The following is a 20617-nucleotide window of genomic DNA, read 5'->3' as shown; positions in this document are numbered from 1 at the left end:
CTGTCTTATAACGTCAATTATAATCTAAAGCTACTCAAAACAGATTATGAAATTCTAGTTATTGATTATAGAAGTAATAATTATCCAAACAATGCAATACTGTTTTATGAGTATTTTTTTCTCAAAAAAGTGTTTTTTCCCTTCAAAACATTAAGTGATTTTAAAAAAAATGATTTTGTTCAAAAAAATTAATCTGAAAGAAACTCCCTCTTATTCCATACTTCAAATAAGAAGTAAAAGCATAATCAAATTACAATTTTTAAATCATCTTACCCAAGTTATAAGATAAAGTTCTTGAGTTTGTCTGGCAAATAAGTACTATCGACACCACCATAATATAAAGGGAACGAGCTATAACATTTTCTATTCCAAAAAGTATGTTAGCAACATATATAATAATACATTTTTTGAGATAGAAGATGTACTCCTAACTTTACGTGAAAAAAGAAGGCATAATCATCCCTCACTGGTGATTTGCCATAGAACTACCACTCCTAATAAACCTTACTTGACATGTTAGGGATTCAACTATATAGACATACAATTTGAAATCTTTAATTTTATAAGAATAGAAGTTGTTTCTAAGATTTAAACTAGCTAATAATTTTGGATTACAAGATAAACAATCTTATTATTGTGTCGAGACTTCAACCTCTTATGTTAATCCTAATATAATATGCAATTAATAATATGCTATGGTATAATTATATGAAATTTATATGGATAAAATTTAGTTTGGACATTTTCATGACAAAAACTGAGTTGTAGTAAAAAAAAAAAGGAGGGACGCTATATAATTAAGAAGACTAAAGTAATATTATGACATAATAATTCAACTAAGTTCAAGTGTAATGTTAGGAATATGAGACTATGGTTTTATTACATTTGCTTAGAATGGATCCATTTGGAACTTATACATATAGAAATCTTTTCATATAGTTGCTTCTTCTAAATTCATCTTATGGCTTATACCAATACAGCAATACTTATACATATACAAACATATATGTCTTCAACATTTTCAAGTACAAAGCATGATTGTATTTTAATATCCAACATTTCTATTAATAGCAGCATTTTTAAATGCTCCTGCAGTGGCTGCTGAAGAAGCTGGATTGATGGCCTTCCTTATCTTAGACACATTCCAAGCAGTGTTAGCTGCTTGTCCTGCACTTGCAAACACATGCTCAGTAGCTTCCCCTGCTTCTTCTCCAAACCTGTTTTCCAAGGATGGTAGATCAAGTTATATGTATAAAAAAAGTCGGTCAGACTCTCACTTAGTGGGGTCTGAGGAAGGTAGAATTCGGCTCAGTGTATGACGAGGCTGTCACTTAGTGGGGTCTAGGGAAGGTAGATGTACACAGCCTTACTCCCATTCCCAAGCAGGGTCTGAGGAGGGTAGATGTACGTAACCTTACCCCAAGTGGAGTCTGATAGATGTGCGCAGCCTTACCCCCAAGTGGGTTCTGGGGAGGGTAGATATACGTAGACTTACCCCTAAGTAGGGTCTGGGAGGATAGATGTGCTCAGTCTTACCCTTAAGTGGAGAGGTTGTTTTCATGATTTGAACCTTTAACTTCATGGTCACTAAGCAACAACCTTACTATTGCGTCAAGTAAATTTGTTATGCAGAGTATATTTGTTAACTTGGATGATGCTATTTGTTGAAGTAGTTTTAAATTTTATAATGTGCATTCTGTTATTCATTTGGCTGATAAAGAAATACCATAGTAAAATGTGAAATCAAACAAGGGCTTTAATTGCATCAATTTAATCATTACAGGAAGTAAATGTGCATTGATAGTAGATTGTGACCCTATACAAATTTTACTTGTAATGTTATCAGTTTGAATTCTACAATCATTGTTTTAAAGAAATCTATTACACTGAAGCAAAACAAAGTAATGATTATGGGATGAAAGGACTTGAAAGTGAACATTTGTGAAACTAGAGAAACCAAAAATATAATTAAGCCAAACATAAAATACAAATTTTCTATGGTTCATTCATAACAATGTGGTCCAACTAAAAATTTCTGCTATATTGTTGTTCAAGCAATGCAACGCAGTGTTTTTTACCTGTTGGAAACCATTCTGGTTGCAGCTTGAGACGTGGCAGCACGGGCTTGTTTTTCAGCGATTTCAGCAGCTTCGAAAACCTTGTCTGTGGCATTAAAAGAGGACTACAGAAATCAAGTTATGCTGCTTGTTTTAAAGAATGAGAAATTGAGAGTTAGATATTCAAATCTGTCTTATGATAAGGTCTTAAACTTCGGTTACTTACTAACAGCGTCGAGGGAAGCTAACAACACCTCTCCAGGAAGCATCCTTAGTAATGCCTGTCCTGGTTGGGAGTTAAGGACAGGGGCCATCACTGATCCACTCATTATTCCAACACCATCAAGCAAAGATTTGCTTAACTTTTCTGTCATATTTGTCAATTGTCTCACTCTATATTGCAAACATAAACAACATACATTGAAGTTAGTTTGTATCTCTTATATTTTGGATGATAAATTCAAGGACATCATACTCATCCTTAATATTAATTCATCATAAAATAGATTATTATCAATCACATAAGGTTTCTGTAATCGCATCGTGACCGCAATTGTGGCCATATCGGTTGCATTTTCACGTAATAGCCTACAATTGTGGTCGTATTGGTTGCATTTTCCCGTAATAGACTACAATTGTGACTGCAATTGTGGCCGTATTGGTTGCATTTTCCCATAATAGCCTACAACTGCGTTACGTAACCATAAATGCAGTTTAAAACCATGGTTTCAAGTGTGAACTTTCAAATACCTTTTAAGGTTTTCATTCATTGTGTTTATATTTGTGGTACCAGCAGTTTTGTTGCTCATATTTCTACCATTCTTCTTATCTGCAGCACCATTTAGGATTGTTTCCCCTCCATTTTGTACCTGATTTTCAAAACAACCTTTAGATGAAAATCATAATAACTTTAATGGAGTACTTTTAGTTTAAGAGGAGGAAAAAGATAAAGCATACACTTATTTTTAAACTAGCTGGGGTGTTAGTTATAAGCTAAGATATTTCTTTTGGCCATAAGTACAAATGGTTCGGATTTCGGAAACATTACATCTCAGACATAGAAGGAAATTAGTTACAGTTAAACCAAAAGTGTATAAACATAATAAGAGTGTAAGTGTGCAGAGAACGAGACGATGCTAACCATAATCAGATTGTGAAACCTGCATGAGAATCTCATATTTCTTAGTCACACATGCATTTATACTATCTTCAATAAATTACAAGGTTCATATGATAAGAGTTAAGAAGTTGAAAACTAAAGAAAAACTCAACAGAAAAACTAAACCTGGTTGGTGTAAGCATTGCTGCACATGAAGATACCCTTAACAATCTGACCGGTCCCTTCTGCAATTGCCTTTGCCAGAAAATGGTTGTAATCTTCAACCCTTGGAGCAAATTCTTTCCAATCAAGATCTTTCTTCTTATTCAGTTTCAAATCAGAAAAGCAAGAATGGTCCTTCAGAAAAGAATCCAACAAGCCTATGCTCCCGAAACTATGCTGCGAAAAGGTGACACCGTAGCTAAGAGGCTCACCATATTTCATAGGCAAAGAGAACAAATAATGAAGATCATCCACCTTCACCACTGGCTCATCTTTGGTCAAAGGCCACTGAAGATCATTTCCTACTTTGATGATTGTAGCTAGAGACACATTCTGGTCTACGACTTTGACGATCTTGAACTCGCCTAGTGCGAGTTCAAGAGCTTCTCCGTCGTCCACTAGATGAACTTTGCATCCTGGAATTTGTATCAAAACTTCTTGTCTTACACTTTTTGCCTTTGGTTTTGAGAACTCTTCTTCAACAGGTATGTTCCTGGAGGTTTCTTCCACTGGTGGCAGAGTTTTCGAGCCGCGGCCACCCATGTTTATTTTGGTTCTGTTTCCTTGGTTCTTTCTTGGAACTAAGTGGAATGTTAATGGATATAAATGCTGCATGAAAAGTTTTATATTGCTGCTATGTATTCTTTTATTCTTAGCTTTATCATGTTCCTAATGTTGGATAATTTGGTGTTAAGATAATGCGACTTTCGATAAAAAAGTAGAGAGCTTGTTGAACAATCTGCATTAGCATCACAGCTTTCCCTCTTGGTGTGACAAAAGATACTTCATTATATATAACCATCACCATTCTTTCCTGCATTCATTATCCTGATAATATTCTTTGATTCTGTTTTACTGGGAGAGTTGTTTTTAATTTCTAAGCCAGAACAGAGGTAGATGTGAGTATAATGTTATACGTGTATAAATCTTTATATGGATAGTGCATAGATATTATACTTTTTAAATAACTCGTATGGAATATTGAAATATGACTTAGGAGAATATCATATTCTAAGTATTTAAATAACACATGTTATGTTTTTTGCTTTGAATTTTTCACTGTGCTAGAGTTATGTTTAATTTTGCATTGCACTACTACTAATGCATTTTTTACTAGTGCAAGCATAAAGATCAGAAATGGGCCTTTTCTATGTATGTTAACAATTGTTAGCCTTACTTTCTAGCTGAAGATTGGAAATTTCAAGCTTTAAATCTTCTGTAACTTCTTTATACCTTCTTGATATCAGTCGCGCAGCCGAAAATCGAGAAGTCCCGATATCATTGTTGCTTAATGTATGTGTTTTTAAGGATTGGTGTTTATTGTTATACATAATACTTTACTTCAAATATTGGAAAATACAAGCCTTTGTTCTGCATAAAAATCTATAACAAAAGTTTGATATAGGAATGGAATCAGATACTGAATGTTGCTTTTAGTCTTACACTAGGCATCAATTCTCCATTTTTTCCCTCTTGAGATAATTAAACATGCGATTTGATTCTTGAAGAATTTTGTTTGTACATCTGTGAAGATAAACCATATTTAAAGAAGAACCCTAATAAAAAATGTATTATATGAGAGTATTGGGACAAGTACAAGAGATCAATAGTAATGGTTGATACAAGCTGATGGATTCATACATCAATCTATGAAAGAAACCTCAAATCTCCATATATCGTTAAACCAATACTAACTAGAAACTTTAATGAAATTCATTATCTGTTTCACTTTACTAGCCTCATCTCAAAAGATTATTGTATTTCGGACCAAGTGATCGTTATCCATACGAGCATCCGATTCCTGCAAAGGTGAATGAATATAGGATAGTTTGATTACATCCCCTAAAACAAAGCTGCTACATTTTTGTGAAGAGCAAACATAAACTAAATCTGAATAAAATCATGAAGCCTTGACCTACATGAGTAGACTCCAACACAAAAAGAATATAACTTGTGTCAAAATAATCCATTAATGGGATTAAACTGTACCAAAAATCTATTCATCACTTTCCAGTGCAAAAATTTCCATACCCTTTTGTTCATTTTGATGTTTTAGATTTGACTAAGCTCCAAAGTTTCCAAATTTAACAACATGGTATTGCTTGTTCCACTCGCTCTGCTTCTTTGCCTCTTCCTCGCTCTTCTTTTGATCTCACCACAACACAAATATATTGAATTTTGGCTATGCATATCTATGTATCTAATTTTTTTGTATACTTTTTCAGGACAAAAAGGTAAATGATTCTTAACCATTCTCATTCTTGATTGCTTATTTTAATGGAAAATTTCAACCTTGATTGTTGTTGGATATATCTGAACTGTTACAATTACAAAATCAGCCCAATGTGAAGGGAGTTGGGCAGAAAAATAATAAAGATTGAATGTGTAACAAAAAAGTGTGGAATATGGATTATACCACCCACCCTAAAGAATCAATTTAACATGAATGACCAAACAATAAATAAGACCATTTGATCTACTAATATCCTTGCTTCCGAAAGGGCATGCTTCACAAATTGCCTCAAAAAAGTAGGGATAGATACTAAGGACTTTGTATGCTGAATGAAGCCATTTCCTAGCTTACTCATGTCTCTTTGGTTGACTCCATTTTATCAAACCCTTGGAGAAAGAAGTGAAAGAGCTGAGTAATGAGCCTTTTGTAGGCATCCCTTTCTTTCCATATAAATGTTTTCCTCCCAGGTCTGTGAAAACTGGAGCCATATCTTGACTTCTTTTTGTTCTTTCGATCTGAAGAATATACGCAAAAAATGTTATAAAAAGTTTTTGGTTTGGACCGTCTATGCTGCTCCAAGTGGACAGAATAACAACAATTCTGCACTTACCTTGCTGATTTTTCCATCTTTCAAATAGTACCGAATACCAGACCAATTGATGGATTGAGAAAAATAAGAACAAATTGCAGATATTGGGTATAGAAAGTTATCCACCAACATTGCAATGAACACCTGCTCAATAACAAAAACATAAGTTACATAAAATCACTTCTTACCAAGGTGTATTTCATAGTAGCTTGATATTTTAGATTAACATGTTTATGTCAATCTTTGTAGTGCAATGTAGTTTTTTTAACATACAATGTCTTAAAGCATTGAAGCTATATCTCTATTCATTAGCTTTGGATAAAAAAAGCTTGGAGAAACACTTACAAGACACCAGTTGTAGGAAGCAAGGGAAAGTGGGGGTGCCTCTGGAGACAACATATTACAAAGTTGAACTTCTATTCTTGTCAAATTCCACATTGATAGAAGCTCAGCTAAGGTGCATGTGGCTAGAATACTGGCCATTGATAACCCTGAAAAATGGAAAATTTTAAAGCTTGATGGGAAATTTCATCTAAAAAATGCATTTAAGAGTATGTTCTTGATGAATTCAAAAATGCCATCTCATTGCATTATTAGAACAAAATGGTACATTATATCAGAATCCTTCATTCAATATCAGAATCCTGTCAATTGCTTACACATGAATCAACACAAACAAACAACCAAAAAAGGAAAAGTAACTGTCTCACCACCAGAAGTGAAGGTTATTTCTTCAAGTGAGTATCCCTTAACATAAAACCTTAGAGCTGCAGCGACATGAATCATTGCCATAAAGTATGGTGCTACAAACCCCCATGATAAATAGCAGTGAACAGCAAACAATGCACGGTTCATTATCTGATTAACTTTTGTTGTGTATGACTCCAAAACAAATGTTTGTTTCCTCAAATAATTCCAGTACCTGCACTAGCTAAAATGATTAACAGAGACTATACAAAGGAAAATGTAATTTCAGGTGAGTGATAATCACAAACCTTCCAAAGTTAAGATCAGTTGCAAGGGGATGAGGAAAGACAGCAACTGGAGGAGAACTAATTAGCTTTTTATGAGCCCCTGAAAGTGATAGTTTTGTGGTAATGAACAACATAATGAACAGGAATGAAAGAATAGGAAAAAGTTCAACTATATATATGTTTGAAAAAAGATAAGCAAACATAAATGTTGGAATTTTTTGTTCAAAGAGTTGAATGAAATGCATGAGTACTTTCTTGAATATTTAGTTCAGTGAAAAAATTCTACTTTTCTGCAAATTATACATGAATAAGCATCAAGTAAGTGCAAGGAAATATACTCTTCAGACAGTAACATCTACTATTAGAAAACCAGCTCCTTTATGAATCAATAATCTTTATTTTCATTGGGCAATGTGGATAAAAGCTGCAACATATGATTCTTTAAGTGTTTAACTTAAAAGTTGGATAAGAGTAACTTCCTACCAGCTATGGCTGCAAGAGTCATATCATCAGAATATCCACCATCTCTAAGTCCTGAGACTACACCACAATTATCTTGCCTGAAATCATCAGCATGCATCTGGAGAAAAACTGATTAGTTAAAATGCAAGTACTTTTATGAACCAAACGAGGAAAAGAATTGGTAGAAGTTACTTGCCATCATGCACCCTCCCCATAGAAAGAATGTTTTTCCACCAGTGGCAAATCCCATTGAACAAGGCTGTTAAAACAAAATAAATAGAATGAGAACAAATCAATTGAAGTAACAAAGTATGGTCAAAATATTAAAAAAAAAACGGTCCAGTATATGAGGCTCTCACTTAGTAAGGATATAGTTAAAATATAATGATATAAATTATTTCAAAAGTCTGAATTAAAACCCATCATTTCAAGTCCACTACCAGCATGTAAGAAATTTACATTCATAACAGCCAAAAGTTGATACAATTAGCTAAGTTTCATTTTTTTGGTGATTCAGCTACTAGTAGGTTTAAAACAAATGGACAATAATAGAGAACACAGTCTTATACACAGACATTATCAGCAAAAACTAGAGAAGATATAAAGTAAGAGGTAGTTGTGTACCATATGGTATTCATATATGCAGTAACTCCCTAAACTTCCAGATGGAAGATCAAGAGGGTATCCAGTTTGAATAAATATCTGTTAAGAATCAAAACAGTAAACAACATAACCAAAGAATTCTAATAAAGTGGAATTATAAACATTCCATTTAGAATCATACATATGTTTTTGAAGTTATATACCTCAGGATTCTTTTCCATCTCACGAGCAAGCGTTCCGATCGATCCAGGATGCAGCCTGATATCGTCATCCAAAAACAGTACATATTTGCTGTCTTTATGCATTGTCTCAACTCCAACCTGCCCAGAAGAATGAAAATGCTCTGATATTCCATATCAATAAGCAAATGCAGGTGTTTCATACATGTATTGCTTAGCAAGTGTTGTATAGATTATATGCTTTCCAAGTTTTCCAACAATTAGGAAGTGGAACAAGGTTAGATGCATTACCATTTTCAACATAGATTTATATTCTATTAATGTAAAGATACCAAAGTTTCAAATCTAGCATTGATTGTGAAAAGACTAAGAAAATATTTGAGAAATTTTCATACCAATTGATTGTGAATTTTTTGACTACAAGTTGTTGACAATCCAGCTACAACAACCCTAGCATCAACAGAACCCTGCTTGCATTAAACAGGCCACAGAATTAGCAACATTCCGACGAGAATATCAGACTGATCATAAAAAGCACAAGACATGTATAGTCATGCAATGGGACCACAGAATTAGCAACATTCCGACTAGAATATCGACCGATCATAAGAAGCACAAGGCAACTATAGTCACTCAATGGTACCAAAGAATTAGCAACAGTCCAGCAAGAATGTCGACCGATCAGAAAAAGCACAAAACAATTGTAGTCATGCAAGGGAACCATAAGTCCATAACAATGGAATCAAGCCCCAGTATGAAACTTGTACCTCAAATTCTGATATTAGTCTTGATACAGGGAGGTACGCAGGATCCTCAATACTTTCTACAACTAAAAGAAATTCTAGAGGACCACCATAAAGAGATGTTAACTGCATTTGTAAAAGAACAGAATCATAATAAACAAATATTTCCTATTAAATGGAGAAGCTTTAGCAAACAAAAAACTAAATGATAACATAATATGTCATATACCTGAGTCCTCCAGTTATGTAGATTGTGTTCTCCAAACCCTTTTAAGGGCATAATTACTGTTACTTTTGGTAGTTTGATCTGATTGGAATGCTCAAGTTCATCAATATCATCACAAAGGAAAACAAAGCTATTGCCATTCTGCACACTATTCTTTATTCTTTTTATTTCCCTGTTCCTGTAAGGCCAAAAAATGCTCTTAATTTCTCATTGACAAATACTAATATGAGTTTCTTTCTTAACTTTGTTTAACATCAATGAGTACCTAACATAAGCAGCACAGGCCCACCCAAAAGCAAGGATTAAGCAGATTAGACATCCCTGCATAGAAAACATAAAATTCAGGCTTCTATGACAAGCAATAGTATGCAAAAAAATTAAACAAAAATTAATGAAAAATAAGAAAGAATACATGAATGCAAAAGGGAGAACCTGTATCTGAATGAAAATGTATAAAGGAGAAGAAAGGGTTGTGCTGAGAGAGAAGAGGAAGGAATCAAGAGACTCTGAGGAAATCATTGCTATTTCCCTTCTTTCTCTCTTCTCCTTCCCTCTTCTTTGTTTCTTTGAAGAAACTCTAATTCTCACAACATAAACAAAAACTTAAATTCATTGATTTTGCTAAGCCTATTTTCTATTTCATTTTTTCACCACACACAACAAATCAAACACTGCATAATCCTCTTTCTCTTTCTCTATATCTGCCTCTAATTATTAGTGTCACATAGCCTCATGCTTAAAATAGAGAAGAGGGGGAATGAACGTTGGATTGGTAGTTATTTATAGTTATGAAAGTATTATTATTATGATACAAATAAAATTAATCTTTATAATAGCACCCCAATATAAATTAATAATACATTAATTGGATGAAAGAGCATATTGCCAAAAGAAGATACCATTTATTATTGAACAAAGTATATCACAACATTATAACACGAACTTTGATATTCATTAAATTATGATAAATATGACCCACAAAGGGAAATACATTGTATTACATGCTACATCTACTAATCAAAAACAATTTTTCAAAGCTGACAATAAATAGGATAGTACATAGCAATGTTTCTAATTGCAATTCTGGGTTGGGTAGGTAATAAATCATTATTCAAAGCTCTGCCGAAAATCAATGCTTTCCGAAAATCATGCAATATCTTCAGATGATACAGAAGAAACTCTTTCTGTAAGAATAGGAAATTTTTCAGGTAATTTATACAATGGCCCATCAGCAGTAGCAGCAACAGATCCTTGAAATGAAAGGCCGAGAGTGTATCCCAAAGCTCGAGCAACTGGGACTGCAACAGCATTCCCAACTTGGATGTACCTAAAGCAAGACCAATTTCAGAGTTATGAGGAAAAAAGGAAAAGATAGTGCTTTTTACGTTGCATAATCATAAACCATGAGACAAAATAAGAACACAACAGATACCTTGCTTTGACATGACCACATAGCTTGTAGTAGTCTGGAAACCCTTGAAGTCTTGCATTCTCACGAATAGTTAATACTCGATCTTGTTCCGGGTGCATGATTGCCTAAACACAAGTCTTGGAGAATGAGGCAGGTGATGTAGAACTCTATATCATTGAAATTTACTCTAAAATTTGTTGCAAAACAAGTACCTGATTATGAGGTTCTGCTCTAGTAACAACTGTTGGAACTGTTTCATCCCACCATAACCGAGCAAAAGGTCTGAAAATTATATGCAATAAAAGTATTTATGGATTATGTTTAACTACAACATTAGAGCATTAAACTCAGATTAGTATGTCAAATACTTACTTTGATGATGTTCCATTCACAAATGACATGGCATAATCCGGAACCTGTGATAGCAATTAAAGCAGCATATTATGCAACCAATAATAAAGAATTTAAATTCAGTTCAAAAAGATATGGGGTGGCAGATGGTAAGTGTATAAAAATCTTTTATTATTACCAATGGTTTTCCTGAATCCAAATATACACGCTTCACATCTGGATCCCATTCAACCTTATTGTCTGGTCGCACACGAACGCCAGGTAAATCTCTGAAGCATCCACCCTAATTGAATTGAATAATCGTGAGCAAATTAAACTTTGAGACATTATATAATTGCCACATTTTCATCAAATAAATGATAGTCAATGATAAACAACCTTCTTTTTAGGGATCCGACACACACGTTGATAATCATCTGCATTTAATTCTAGTGGACGATGATCATAAAGTTGGGTCCTTGAAGATTTGGATCCAGCTGAAAAACTCAACATTTCTGTAGTACAACATGTAAATCAACATAAAAAGTTAAGAGGATCAGCTTAGTGCAAAGACAAGTTGAATTTCTTCAGCAATGAGTTTATATCATAAACATTTAATAATTAATTACCACTTTTGCTTAATCTAATGAGTTGTTGGAACTCTGTCTGGGGAAGCTTGTCATAAGGTATCTCATCACGACGTTCATTGTTCTCAACCTAAACATGTTTGTGAAGCAACATTCATTAATAAACCAACAGACAAAAAATCACAAAAGGAAACAACAACAAAAGGATTAAAATAATACCGGAGGAAGGTCAGAAATAGCATCTTCAAGTAAAAGTTTCTTTTGCAGTTGAACATTGTGTCCCTCATTGTATGCAACTGTGCATATCTGCATGAATTTTAAGAAAAAGTTGAGAAGGCAAACAATATATATACTAACAAGTCATAAAATTGTGAAGTAAAAAGTAGGACTCACTATCTCCATGGTGATTCACCTACACGTGTATCTAACTAACAATTCAAAATCAAGATTATAGACACTTTATCAATTAAGACATACCTCAAACTCACAAGGGATAACACCCCTTACAATCACATCATGAGTTGGAAGCGGAAATTGAGGCAACCTCTGCACCACACAATTGAAGACAATTATATAAAGGACTCCCAACAACAAAATAGAATGATCTAACATGCACAACATTTATAAAGGGGAGACAGATTAAAGATTAATGCTTATTAATCTACCTCAGAAGGTTGGGCACCCCATATAAAAACACGCAAGCGAAACTGCGGAAGTCCATAAGCTCCAGCAGCCATAATTCCAAGGCGAGTTTGATAGTTCATTTGAAGGAGACGACCCAAGGCATATCTCCCAAGAAAACCATTGGCAAACTTGACAATGTCAACAACATTTTCCATCAATGCAAATTTAGGCTGAAGGTATTGAACAATATCCATGTATACAACCAGTTGTTTATTCTTCTCATCCTCTAACGGGTTATCTTTGTTCCGAAATCGATTAAAACCACTAATGCCTTGACAAGGAGGCCCTCCACATATTACATCAACATCTCCCTATAAGACAATAGCAACAACAAATGTTTAAATAAAAATAAGTTGAATGCTCAACACTTGTTATTTGGAGTAAAATGTGATGAAATGAATTAAATTTTGCATATTAGTGTTCAAATCACAGTCAAACCAAAACTTACCGGCAAAGGTAAGACCTTTGACTTGAAGCCTCGAGTGACAAAGTCCTTTATCTTTTCCTTGCAATTACTGTTACCAAGACCAAGCTAAATCAGAAACGTTTACCATAAAATTAATGCATAAAGATGGATACTGAGAAATTAATATAGCCTACCTTAGACCTTCAATTGGCTCCCAAGAGTCTGCATCAGATCCATAACCCTTCCAACTAACCTGCATAAATATACAGAACCAAAAATATAAATAACCTGACACATAAAATGGAGAAGATGCGGGAGGGAGAATAAATAGATGTCGTGGAAACTGGAGAAAAACATAAGGCAAACTTTGACCACCTTAAAGTACAACCCTTGTTCTTTTTTCCCAATTGGATCACCATAGCATACAGCAAGAACTTCTGAAACTTCAAACACTTCCTCATCGTCATTGTCATCATTCTCTTCCTCATCGTCATTGTCATCATTCTCTTCTTCAACACCATTATCATCATCATCATCAACCTTAAAAAGATTCACAAACTGCTCGTGTGGCACTGTGTATTTGACCAAAGAGAAGTAACTGCATAGCTTCTCCCATTCCTTCAACAATGAGAGGAAGTTTTCTGCTGTTTCATTTCTAACCTGGTTAGGGAAAAAAACACCAATTATACAGCATTCAAAAATAATATGGCATTCTCTTCGTTGAAGATTATTTATAACATATGGCCAGAACATGGCTATGAATTACCTCTGTTTCAGGATGATTTAATTTCAGACTTTCAATGGCATGTTGATTCAAGTCCACTGCCCATTTCTATTGGGAAAAAAAGAATGTTGTAATCAAGTTTTGAAGAAAAAACAACATTTAAAGAATGTTTTACTGTAAAAAAGGACTCACTGTAACAAGATTAACACCAGACAAATTTGCACCAAGGCACAAACCAGTTGACATTCCTCCACAACCAGAATATAAATCTAGTAATCTAAATTCTGGTTTTTTATTTTCTTTATGATGAAACGTTTCACATTGTTGAGAGTTGACCTCTGATCTTCCACTTGCATCAACCTCAGATGATAAGGTTGATGATGTTTCACTAACAGTTTCCTTACTTTCTGTGATAGAAATTTGTAAAAAAATGAGAAGCAATTAAAACTTCAATTTTATAAGATAAATTTAATGATAAAAGCAAACCTGGGGGTAAGTTCATAAAGGTAGAATAAGGCAAAAGATATAGTGAATCACAATAGTAATTGCAAGTTGGAATTGTCTCCTTTTTTGCCTCCAAATCAACCTGAAATTAAACTTCAATGTTATAGAATACTAGAAACTTCTATAATTACTAGAGAAAGCTTAATAAAGCAAACAACAAAAGTTAATTATATCATGCTAACATACATTTAGTGGCAATCTATAAATGTTTAGCTTTTCCAGAAGACAATCCAATGGGTTGTCATCCTGAATTTCCGAAAAGAAAACTCGCTTTGGTTCAATAAGATAGTCGAGGTTTTTGATGACCTGGAAAAAATCAAGAGGAATTCAAAGTTAATAAATTACCAGAAAAGACCAATTGCAGTAGTTGAGCATTGCAATAGATCAACAGACCAAAAATACAACTTACAGTGTCTTTTGCCCTATAATACCATTGTGCTGTGAAATACAATGATCCATCAACTGCCTCAAACATTTCAACAATTCTACAAATATAGTTATCTTCCCCTTCCCCGGCCTGCATATTTTAAAAAAAAAAAGCAATCATATATATTTACAATCAGCCAAGAGAATATGTGAATTGAGAATCTCAAAAACAAATTGAAATACACAAGAAATGGATGTATGATCTTAGATACAAGTTAAGAATTTGAGCTGGTGTGAAGGGGTTGGGTAAATGACTCTATATATGTTAGGTGAATCTAGTAATAAACAATAACTAGAGACACAAACCTTTACTCTCTGATACATAATGGTAGAAGCTCAAAGCTTCAATAGGGACATAGGCACACAAATTGGTTTTTGATGTTATTTTCTCTTCTATGGATTCTCTTTTAGTATTTGATTGTTTGCTTTCTCCCAACATAAACTCATACTCAAAAATGTATTTACGGATAAACTAAAACTATGTAAACAAAATGTTAACTCACTTTGACATGGGCATCATCATAAAGCTTAAAAAGAAGAGACCCATCTACTTCTGCTTGTGTGTAGTGACGCCGGGCTTGGATAATCTCATCATCATCACTAAACATTACAAGTAAGTCAACAGAACATTAGAATACAGAAACATTTCAATATGACATAATTCACATGAGCTCTTAAGTAATACAACAATTAATAATTTCAAAGCTTCAATCTCTAAACCTTCAACATACCTGTTTGATTTTGACCTTGATGGCTGCTTCTGTTACAAAATCAAGAAAAAAATAGAATTAGAAAATTGTCGGTGGCCAGAAATAATGATCAAGCATGATAATTGTTGGACCCAATCGCAACTGAAACTACTTACAAGTATTTTCTACTTATAAACTCATTTCATTCGAATTCCGATTGTGCTATCCACAACAACAACAAAACAGTTTACAATATGAGATACAATTTTGAATAGCAAATAAAAATTAACCTTCTTCTCCTGATATCGTTTAGGCCAACGTTGTCTAGCTTCTTCATCCAGAATCGGATCTCCAAGGAATCTAGCAGAAGATTCTTCTTCACCATCATTTCCATTACCATCAGCAACTAAAACCGAAACACTTGGTTTCTCTTCCTCTTTCACAACTTCCTTAGCTGCAGGACCTTTCAGATTCGTCTTCTTCCTAGCCTTACTCGAGATCTGAACAGAACTCGAGTTCGGAGAAGAAGCCGAAGCTGCGCCAGAAGAGGACCTTGTTTTGCGCTTGCTCGCCATAGTATGGAAAAGAGGATAATACTGTGAGAACAATAAATCTGAATCGAGACGAGTTTCGGAAAAGAAATGTGTGATGTCAAAAAAATGTGAGGGGTTATTTATAAAAGGCGGAGGATAAAATTTGAAACGTGATGAAATGGGCGGGAAAGTGAAAATGGAAGTGTGTGTAGGTTTTTAAGACTCTCAAAAAAGGTTGCCACGATTGGCGGGGATTTTTGGAGGGGTTTCCCATTTGAGTTGGACTTTTTTATTCATTTCTATAAGGAAAATTAGAGGGAGAATTTAGAAATTATTAATGTGTGTGATTTAAAGTTTTTATTTTGGGTTAATATAAATTTGGTATAATAATTAATGATATTTTTATTATCGTTATAATACGAGATCGCAGTCGAGTGAATGCGATAGTGTTTGTGTTTGTCTATAATTATTGATAGTGTTATTATCGAATAATATGGGATAGTGTTGGGTTTATTCAAGTGTGAAGTCTCACATTGGATATGTAGGGAGGAGTAAAATGGTTTATAAGAAGGAAAGACCCATAAAATTAATGTCTTAAGGTTTTTGTTCAAGACGTGGTGTCTCACTTATAACTTTTCACTCTTCACATACCCATGTAACAATGGAACTCCCCTGTGGTTGGAGACTCCCTGATAGTAGTCTGGTCCAACAACAAATAGTAATCGAGTGAATATGAAATTACTCGTTATTCCTCTATGTATTACTTATTTATGGTATTCATTTGAGCAACTAGTGTCTATTTGTATTGAAAAAGTTTTGACTATAAAATAATTCATTTGCATTAAGTTTATTAATGGAGGTTGAAAGAGGAAGGGAAGAATGAGAAGATTGGTGAGTAAAAGACATGTTTAATGTATAAATTTATTATCTCTACCAAACCAACTTACTCAATTTCACTAGTAGAATAATTGGTATGTGACCTATGGATATGAGTAGTAATTGCAAATTGGGCATCTTAGTCCTTTAGCATGTACCCACAAATCAAAACTAGACACAAGTATATATATTTGTGATTTATGCATGTTTTCAAATGGAAAAGATGGGTTAATAAGTAGTGCCACAATATTGATATATCATATCATTTGAACAAATAATATTATATCATAATTTTACAAGACATTATATCACAACTTATTTGAATTTTAGCAATTAATTAATATTAAACTTATGAGAATAAATGAATTAAAATTTTATGTCCTACACACAAAATATTATGGGCTATGTGGAATGGCCCACAACCAATACTCATTTTACCATCATTAGGCATGAGAAATTTTTTAAGCCCCTTATATTTTTTTTAACCTTTAATTATTGATTTGTTATAAAAATATTCCAATGTTTGGAAGTAAAGAAATGGAAAATAATAAAAAGTAGAATATCATAATTAAGATAAAGTGTAATATCAATACAATGTCTATAAAAGTTTTATAATAATAAGAACATCATTCACTCATCGTCCATTTATATTATATTTAAAAATAAATAACAATTAAATGTAAAAGGTAAATAATACAATAATAATATAACAAAATCTCATCAATTAATTTTTTTCCTCATCAAAATATCTTTAATGCTTATCTTTACCATGTTTCTCAAATACTATTTATTTAGCTAGTATCAAAAGTTGAATGGATTCTTCAAATACCATAAATATTTTCTCTCTAGTCTTCTATAGATTTGCAAAATAAAGTGAGAATGTATGGTGCAAAGTGTTTGCATTCTATGTAATTAAAGTGTGTTTTCTTCCTATACAATCAAAAGTATTTAGTTTTTTTGCATCTTTAACAAAAGAAATAAATCTATCATTTGTGACACTTAGTTTATTTATTCCATGAAATGGGAGTTTAATTCAACAAATATTATAAGATTAGATGAGTTAAGAGATGATAATAACTTTTAAATGAGCTTAATATATTTACCAACAATCCTTAAAAGGTAAAGTTAAAGAGGTAAAGTTAGAATTGATAAAAAAACAAAGGACAAAAATACTATTTAAAAGTTTTGAAGTTAAAGGGTGAAGTTGTATGTTTTTTTTAAGAAATCCCTATAAGAACGACCAATTGTGATATATAGAGTAGTCAAAATTGACTATCAAATGAGTTTGACCATCCTATTTTGGACCATGATTTCATTCTAAATGGTTTAGTAGTGTAAGCCTTTACTGAATCTCATGTGTTAATGGTTTAATTCTTGTGAGCATACATGTTGCAAAGGGTAATGATGAACCCTGAAAGGATCTTACCCAAAAAGGTGATGAATATCATCAGTAATATAAAAAAAAATCCTCATTTGTATTTGAACTACTAAAATGATGTTTGAACTCACCTGTCCAAGCCAATTTCACAAGGTTTTTCTAAAAATAAAATGTATGGTAATATATTGATTATAGTAGGAGCATCTATATAATACTTTACCTAATTTTATACTTACAAAAACAACAATAAGGTAGTAACAATAATAAAAAACAATAACACAAGTATCACAAGAATGAAAATATTAGCAAAAAATAATAATAACAACAGTAGAAAGAAAAAAACAACGAATTCTCATATTTGTTGTCCACAATAATGACATCAAAGGAAGTGTTTATTTTTGTCAATTTCTCTTTACATTTTCAATGAAATTTGAAAAGAATAATAAAAACATATTTGCATTGTTATTTTTATTTCATGTTTCAAAAAACATGAGTTTTATTTCCAAAAATTATGAAAATGATAAAATGTGATTTTCAACATTTTCAAGAATGAAATTGCGACAAAATTTGAAAATTTTAACCATTTTATTACTCTTTTCGTTTCATTTTCATGTTATTTCAAATCTTTTGACATTTTTTTTAACTCATATTTATTACTCATCTTTTCACTTGTATTTCTTCATTTCTTTTTAATTGAGTTTTTCATATGCAATAAATGTGATTATTTAGTCAAATTTTTATATTATTTAATAAGAAAAAATCATGTATGCATTTACAATATAAAAGTTTTTTTACACTATTACTACACCATTTACCATTCATTGACTCTTAAATAAAAGTAATACAAATGAATGGTGGATGATACATCAATTGTATATAAATATTTATAGTGTCAGTATATAAAATTTACACTCATTTAATACTTTATTAAACGCCATCCATAATCTTAAATATCAAAGGATATCTAATGGAGATAATATATTTTTAATTACTATCTCCATTAATAAACAATATGTCAAATTTTATCTCCATTAATAAACAATATGTCAAATTTAATCAGTGAGTTTTCTATCTTTCGAACCACTACACATATTCATAATAAAATTTCATTATTTCTCTTTCAACACAATAATTTTTCCTATCTCTCTTCATGATATTATTATTGAAGTGGTTCGTAATAAGTGTAATAATATATAACTTTAAAATACTTATTATAAAATTCCACGTATTTGTGGTAGCTAATAACCAAGTGTAGCAATTACAATTGCTCAATGTATTATTAATACATAATCTATTTGAAACAAATAAATGAATATCAAATATTAAGATATCCTATAAAATCATTGTCTTGATTACTTTACTAATTAAAATTTAAAATTGAATTATCTAGTTTTGGTTTGTGAAGTTTTGAGTGAGTAATTTTTTAAAATTGAATATGAAAATAATAACAAACATATTTTAGGGAAATAAAAATATTGAAATGAAAATAATTTAAAAAATAATAATACATAAGATAGAAATAAAAAACATTTATTGAAATCAAATAAAACCTAAACCGGCTTAAAAAGTATATAGTTGATGAAATACATAATTTGGATAATCCTAAATCCAACCAACTAGCTCATATGTACATATGAGCTCTTTAGTGAGGCATGTAATAATACAACTATAATTATGTTCCTTATCTTTATATTTGGAGGATCCTTTGGGCTAATCCTAATGATTAGGTCATTTTAACACATATTATGTTCCAAATATATATCATTTCATACACCTCTTATTTCTTATTGATCAGAAATATAAAATTAATATATATTTAATTTATGTTTTTCTCACTAATAAAGAACAAATAATACATTATGTAATATAAATTTTAGAATAAAAAATATGAATCATTTATTAGCTGCATGACTCTCTTTCTCTTTCTTTAGATACAAGTTATGGGCTTGGGTTGACGTAAAGGGTTGAGGTAGAGAGCTATATATATTTATGTTATGTAAACCTACTGTAACAATGACAAGAATAGTAAAACACTAATCATTATTCTCTAATAATATATAGTGGTAGCCGCTTAACGCTCCCGACGACATAGACACAATTTGTCGAACCTCGTTACCAAATCTTTGTGTTATTCTATTGTTTCTATACTCTTTACTATTTGATTGTTCGCTTGTTCCCAACAATTGGTATCATATGGCTCTTAACCCATGTGCCAAATTTGAGGTGGGGAAATTCGATGGAACTGGTAATTTCGGATTGTGGCAAATGAGAGTTAAGGATGTGTTGGTTCAACAAGGTCTATCAAAGGTGCTGCGTGAGAATAAACTAGAGGGTATGGATCAACTGGATTGGGAAGAGTTAAAGGAGAAGGTTGCGGGAACTATACGTCTCTGTCTATCATATGATGTGATGTATCATGTTATGAATATGACATCACCAAAAGAGGTATGAGAGACATTAGCGAAGCGGTTCATGTCTAAGTCTCTAACAAATAAGTTGTATTTGAAACAGAGACTTTATGACATGAAAATGCAGGAAGGTGCTGATTTGAAACAACATCTCAACAATTTTAATCAAGTGATCAATGACTTGCAGAAACTTGATGTGAAGGTTGATGACGAGGACACATCAATAATATTACCGTGTTCTTTGCCAAATTCCTATGAACACTTGGTCGACGAA

At 32.4% G+C, this 20617-nt stretch overlaps 3 protein-coding genes across 4 annotated transcripts; all 3 read right to left on the bottom strand.

The window, feature by feature from the left end:
• Positions 919-4126, bottom strand: LOC109351344 (senescence/dehydration-associated protein At4g35985, chloroplastic-like). Its single transcript, XM_019592817.1, has 5 exons — positions 3343-4126; positions 2808-2926; positions 2284-2450; positions 2079-2163; positions 919-1217 (listed from the first exon to the last, which is right to left on the bottom strand). Exons 1-5 carry the CDS (start codon positions 3991-3993, stop codon positions 1046-1048), a joined length of 1194 nt encoding a protein of 397 aa, XP_019448362.1. The 5' UTR covers positions 3994-4126; the 3' UTR covers positions 919-1045.
• On the bottom strand, positions 5724-10024 carry LOC109351343. Of its 2 annotated transcripts, none has more exons than XM_019592816.1 (14): positions 9820-10024; positions 9653-9708; positions 9391-9565; positions 9186-9287; positions 8814-8885; positions 8443-8559; positions 8261-8338; positions 7833-7895; positions 7658-7754; positions 7196-7274; positions 6914-7122; positions 6546-6691; positions 6222-6344; positions 5724-6126 (listed from the first exon to the last, which is right to left on the bottom strand). In XM_019592816.1, exons 1-14 carry the CDS (start codon positions 9904-9906, stop codon positions 5959-5961), a joined length of 1572 nt encoding a protein of 523 aa, XP_019448361.1. In that variant the 5' UTR covers positions 9907-10024; the 3' UTR covers positions 5724-5958. The 2 variants fall into 2 exon arrangements, with proteins under 2 accessions (XP_019448361.1, XP_019448360.1); XM_019592815.1 differs by having other exon boundaries at positions 6911-7122; positions 9820-10023.
• On the bottom strand, positions 10321-15804 carry LOC109351342 (DNA (cytosine-5)-methyltransferase CMT3). Its single transcript, XM_019592813.1, has 21 exons — positions 15439-15804; positions 15191-15219; positions 14963-15059; positions 14443-14550; positions 14220-14339; positions 14016-14115; positions 13722-13936; positions 13572-13637; positions 13181-13465; positions 13000-13058; positions 12848-12914; positions 12381-12710; positions 12193-12261; positions 11935-12021; positions 11758-11845; positions 11528-11643; positions 11328-11432; positions 11171-11214; positions 11011-11080; positions 10820-10923; positions 10321-10714 (listed from the first exon to the last, which is right to left on the bottom strand). The coding sequence occupies exons 1-21, from the start codon at positions 15721-15723 to the stop codon at positions 10534-10536; spliced, it is 2625 nt and encodes an 874-aa protein (XP_019448358.1). The 5' UTR covers positions 15724-15804; the 3' UTR covers positions 10321-10533.

The sequence above is a fragment of the Lupinus angustifolius genome, chromosome LG06, assembly GCF_001865875.1.
Source record: "Lupinus angustifolius cultivar Tanjil chromosome LG06, LupAngTanjil_v1.0, whole genome shotgun sequence".
Taxonomy (NCBI): Eukaryota; Viridiplantae; Streptophyta; class Magnoliopsida; order Fabales; family Fabaceae; genus Lupinus; species Lupinus angustifolius.
The sequence above is the reverse complement of the archived record's forward strand: the minus strand, read 5'-3'. Positions and strand labels throughout refer to the sequence as shown.

What these genes read in the sequence shown, in the direction of transcription:
- LOC109351344 (XM_019592817.1), bottom strand. Translation starts at nt 3,993, where the DNA reads ATGCAGCATTTATATCCATTAACATTCCACTTAGTTCCAAGAAAGAAC. An exon ending in GCAATGCTTACACCAACCAG is followed by an intron (nt 2,927 to 3,342) that starts GTTTAGTTTTTC and finishes TTTGAAAATCAG; the next exon opens with GTACAAAATGGAGGGGAAAC. An exon ending in ATGAATGAAAACCTTAAAAG is followed by an intron (nt 2,451 to 2,807) that starts GTATTTGAAAGT and finishes TTTGCAATATAG; the next exon opens with AGTGAGACAATTGACAAATA.
- LOC109351343 (XM_019592815.1), bottom strand. Translation starts at nt 9,906, where the DNA reads ATGATTTCCTCAGAGTCTCTTGATTCCTTCCTCTTCTCTCTCAGCACA. An exon ending in GCCTGTGCTGCTTATGTTAG is followed by an intron (nt 9,566 to 9,652) that starts GTACTCATTGAT and finishes TTGGCCTTACAG; the next exon opens with GAACAGGGAAATAAAAAGAA. An exon ending in AGATGGAAAAGAATCCTGAG is followed by an intron (nt 8,339 to 8,442) that starts GTATATAACTTC and finishes GATTCTTAACAG; the next exon opens with ATATTTATTCAAACTGGATA.
- LOC109351342 (XM_019592813.1), bottom strand. Translation starts at nt 15,723, where the DNA reads ATGGCGAGCAAGCGCAAAACAAGGTCCTCTTCTGGCGCAGCTTCGGCT. An exon ending in TTTATAGATTGCCACTAAAT is followed by an intron (nt 14,116 to 14,219) that starts GTATGTTAGCAT and finishes GTTTAATTTCAG; the next exon opens with GTTGATTTGGAGGCAAAAAA. An exon ending in CTATTTCTGACCTTCCTCCG is followed by an intron (nt 11,846 to 11,934) that starts GTATTATTTTAA and finishes AAACATGTTTAG; the next exon opens with GTTGAGAACAATGAACGTCG.